This window comes from Nicotiana sylvestris, chromosome 2, assembly GCF_000393655.2.
Source record: "Nicotiana sylvestris chromosome 2, ASM39365v2, whole genome shotgun sequence".
Taxonomy (NCBI): domain Eukaryota; kingdom Viridiplantae; phylum Streptophyta; class Magnoliopsida; order Solanales; family Solanaceae; genus Nicotiana; species Nicotiana sylvestris.
The window spans coordinates 209,925,270-209,929,196 of record NC_091058.1 but is presented as its reverse complement, the minus strand read 5'-3'; the positions used below and the strand labels follow the sequence as shown (position 1 = coordinate 209,929,196).

At 34.3% G+C, this 3,927-nt stretch overlaps 1 protein-coding gene across 1 annotated transcript; it reads right to left on the bottom strand.

Moving 5' to 3' along the window:
* On the bottom strand, positions 1–3,612 carry LOC104218094 (cytochrome b5-like). The gene is made up of 3 exons (XM_009768496.2): positions 3,230–3,612; positions 841–907; positions 1–561 (listed from the first exon to the last, which is right to left on the bottom strand). The coding sequence occupies exons 1-3, from the start codon at positions 3,314–3,316 to the stop codon at positions 305–307; spliced, it is 411 nt and encodes a 136-aa protein (XP_009766798.1). The 5' UTR covers positions 3,317–3,612; the 3' UTR covers positions 1–304.
* Positions 3,613–3,927: the final 315 nt, after the last annotated feature.

Here is a 3,927-nt window from a genome sequence, read left to right as displayed (position 1 = left end):
TTGAAGTGAAATTTGAGTTAGAAGAATGTAATATATCATCCCAAGTTCATATCAAGAGAGTAGAACAAATCATAATAAGCACAGCAAATGTCAATAATCCAAGTTCACAAGACTGAACTGCATAAATCAAATATCTATTACAACAAGAACAATGTAACAATGAAGTCACAGAAATAGAAAAATAAAAACCAAATTTTTTTTCTTCTTTAGCTTATCTTTGGTGGAGGTTTTTCTTTGGGGGTGGGGTAAGGGTCACATTTTGCAAATTCGGACACTTATTATGAATTCATCGCGTACTCAATCTTCAAGCTGATTGTTGTTTGGTGTAGAAGCGGATGCCAACAGCTACACCCAAAATAATCAGGGGAACTAAGAACTGGAGGAGCTTAATTACAAACTCGGATGTTTTGTCCTGGTTGTAATGAGGCTGATTAGGAGGAGTGTACTTGGTTTTTGTAGGGATGGTTGCTGAATCAATATCGCCTACGTAATACTCATCCAACATTGCTCGAGCACTGGTGCTGTGACCGACATCCTCAAAATCATCAGTCGCATCCTTTCCTGCATAAAGTACCATAAAGAATCCGTGAATCAGTCTCTTCTAAAGAATTGTGTGTGTTATGTGTGTGCGCGTGTGTTGTATTGTCCGAGCCATTGAAACATATATGATCGTGTGTGTGTGCCACTGGATTGCACAATTTAGAGTCAGCTATGTTCTACTTAACTTTACAATTCGAACAATATTTAAACATATATGATCGTGTGTACGACTTGAGGAACAACTTGAATGTTACAAAGTGTGGTTTTGGGCTAGGAAAAAGTTGGTCCAAAGTATATTACCAGTAGCAGCCAATAAAACCTCATCGCCACCTGGGTGGTCGTCCAAGAATTTTGTCACATCGTACACCTATAACAAAAAGATCAATAGCAATCAACTAAACCTTAATCCCGAACTACCTAAGTATTCAAATAAAAGATATCACATCCCAAATTTGACAACACGATCCCAAAGAAAAAACATAAATTGATGGCAGGGTAACAATAGGTAAAAGTCTAGCCGGCTATTCTTTTCTTTTATTTTTTTATAAGTGTCTACCGGGCTACTAAGGCATCTCCAAAACTGGAGCATCTAACCTTAAAAAACAAAAGGAAATGCACATTACAAGCATTGGTTTTAGCATATTGTGAATTAACCATTGTGCTAAAGAATGGCTCATTATTTCCATGAATAATTGCTTTTAACCATTTGATATTCACATTGTATAAATTGTAGCTCTTGGCAATTTTTGCATATTAATAAATTCCTCTATACTCTCAGCCACATAAACATTTAAGAGCTAAACCATAACAATGAACCGATAAATTTTCATTTATAATAAAACCAAGTCATAGGTTCAACATTTACCACATCAAATTTCTTTTGCTAACTGATAGTGCTATTAGATATCTGAAGATGCAAGTTTGTACTGAAAAAAGTTGAGATTAGTTGAATTTATGAGGTATCGCAGTCCATGGTTTTTACTTTTCCTCAAATTCAATATTTTTTTTACTTTTCCTCAAACAGTGTCGTGTTGACATGGGTGCGGCGGCTAAAAATGAATGGGGAGAAAGAAAAAGTATAAACAGCAATGGAACAGAAGCAGCCAAAAGTTGAATCTTTACAGATCTAGGTACCAAAGCATAAAAAGTTATCTAAAAGCAGGTACAGAAAGCTAATTACAGAGGTCACAAAGATTATACTTAGCCACAAATTATGAGATAAAGATTGAATCTTTAACAGATATTAGTAAAGACAAACTAGAAACATCAACCCCAGTTAATAACATATGAAAAAGGTTGCAGAAAGCTAATAATGAGCCAAAGACTGAACCTTCAACAGATTTTAGCAAAGAAAAGCACAAGAAATATCAACCAAGTTAATTACTTAAAAAAGGGGTGGAGGCATTAAGGTAATTAGAGAGACACAAAGACAAAACATTGCCACAAATGAAGAGCCAAAGATTGAATCTTTGACAAATATTGTTAACAAAAAACACAGGAAATATGAACTCTAGTTAATTACATAAAAAAAAGGGTGGAGGCAGAAAGGTGATTAAAGAGATCACCAAGGTTATATCGTGTTACTAATTGCTAGCCAAAGCTTAAATCTTTAACAGATACTGGTAATGAAAAACACTAGAAACATCAACTCTAGTTAATTACATGAAACGGGGTGGAGGCAGAAAAGTAATTACAGAGCCAAAGATTGAATCTTTAACATATCTCTGTAAAAACAAACACAACAAACATCAAATCCAGTTAATTACATCAAAAGGGGTGGAGGCATAATTTAATACAGAGATAACAAAGACTATACATTGCAACCTAAAGAGCCAAAGATTAAATCTTTAACAGAAAAAACACAAGAAACATCAACTCCAGTTAATTACATTTTTAAGAAAAGAAAACAGGATAGGACTGTTCTTTTCTTCTTTGTCATTTATTTTCCCCCTAATCTATTTTGCTACACTTGCTCAAAAGAAATCAGTGACGGATCTAGAGTAGACACAATGAGCTCGAGAGAAACCACTACATCTAACTCAAACTAAGATATAAGATCAAAATTCATTAACTCTAAATTCTGAATTGGCGGCGAAAAAGAATCTTATTTTTTGCCTCCGCGTAGTGAGGAAAGAATATGAAGAAATAGCCATGAAAAGCTAAGAATTTTTCATCTTCTTAGAATCAAAGCTAAAGCTAAAGACGGGGACGACATCAAATCGAAGAATCCGCGCAACTTAGGTGGGGACAGAAAGTTATTACAGAGATCACAAGACTAACATCTTGCCACTAATAAAGAGCCAAAGATTGAATCTTCAACAGATATTAACACAAAACACATCACTCTAGTTAATTACATCAAAAGGGGTGGAGGTATAAAGGTAAATACAGAGATAACAAAGACAATACATTGCAACCTAAAGAGCCAAAGATTGAATCTTTAACAGATATTGTTAAGAAAAAACACAAGAAACATCAACTCCAGTTAATTACATCAAAAGGGGTGGAGGCATAAAGGTAAATATAGAGATCACAAAGACTTGTACGTTGCATCATAAAGAGCCAAAGATTAAATCTTTAACATATCTTTGTAGCAAAAAAAAAACACAACAAACATCAAATCCAGTTAATTAGAACAAAAGGGGTTGAGGCAGAAATATATTTTAAGAGATCACAAAGATTAAAGTACCTTGCCACTAATAACAAGCCAACAATCTTTGTTATTGTTGTGAGGGGCAACTTCAGCCAAAGTATAAACCTTAGTTTCACCACCCATTTATGGACACAGCAAAAAAATACCCCTCAATTGGAGTGGAGAAATGAAAGATGTAATGAATCTTGAATTGGGTCTCAAGACTACTAACAAAAGAATTGAAGAGTGAAGAGAAGAAAGGGATGGAGTCTGGGTTTTTTTTTTTAAATTATTTATGAGTTTGGTGAACCTATAGGAACAATCAAAGAAAGAGGGCAGTGGGTAGTTCAAGTGGATTGTAGGGGGTTGGTGAGAGAGAAGATGGGGACATCAAATGTCAAAGTCAAATCAAAGAAGAGGGCATGGAGGGACAGGTAGGTAGATCCAAATCTTGATTCTTGTTGCAACTTTTTATTCTGTTAACATGTTGGAGTTTTGTGCTTGTGAATTTTTGTAGGCCAAATACTAGAGGTAGGATGAGCCGGACATAAAATTTGAGGTAAGATTTTTTCAAAAAAAAATGTATTTTTCCCGAAATGAGCGTTTGTTCTTAAAATTTTCAATTTTCACTTGAAGATGTATTTTAGAAATTTTTGAAAATTTAAAAAACTGCAAAAGTTGTTTTCCAAAATTTTCACTCAAATTACTCACAAAACTTCAAAAATAACCAAACTGAAATTTATGTCCAAACACAA

Coding starts and splice junctions, on each gene's coding strand:
- LOC104218094 (XM_009768496.2), bottom strand. CDS start 3,316: ATGGGTGGTGAAACTAAGGTTTATACTTTGGCTGAAGTTGCCCCTCAC. Junction 908..3,229: donor GGCTTGTTATTAGTGGCAAG/GTACTTTAATCT, acceptor TTTTTGTTATAG/GTGTACGATGTGACAAAATT. Junction 562..840: donor GGTTTTATTGGCTGCTACTG/GTAATATACTTT, acceptor TACTTTATGCAG/GAAAGGATGCGACTGATGAT.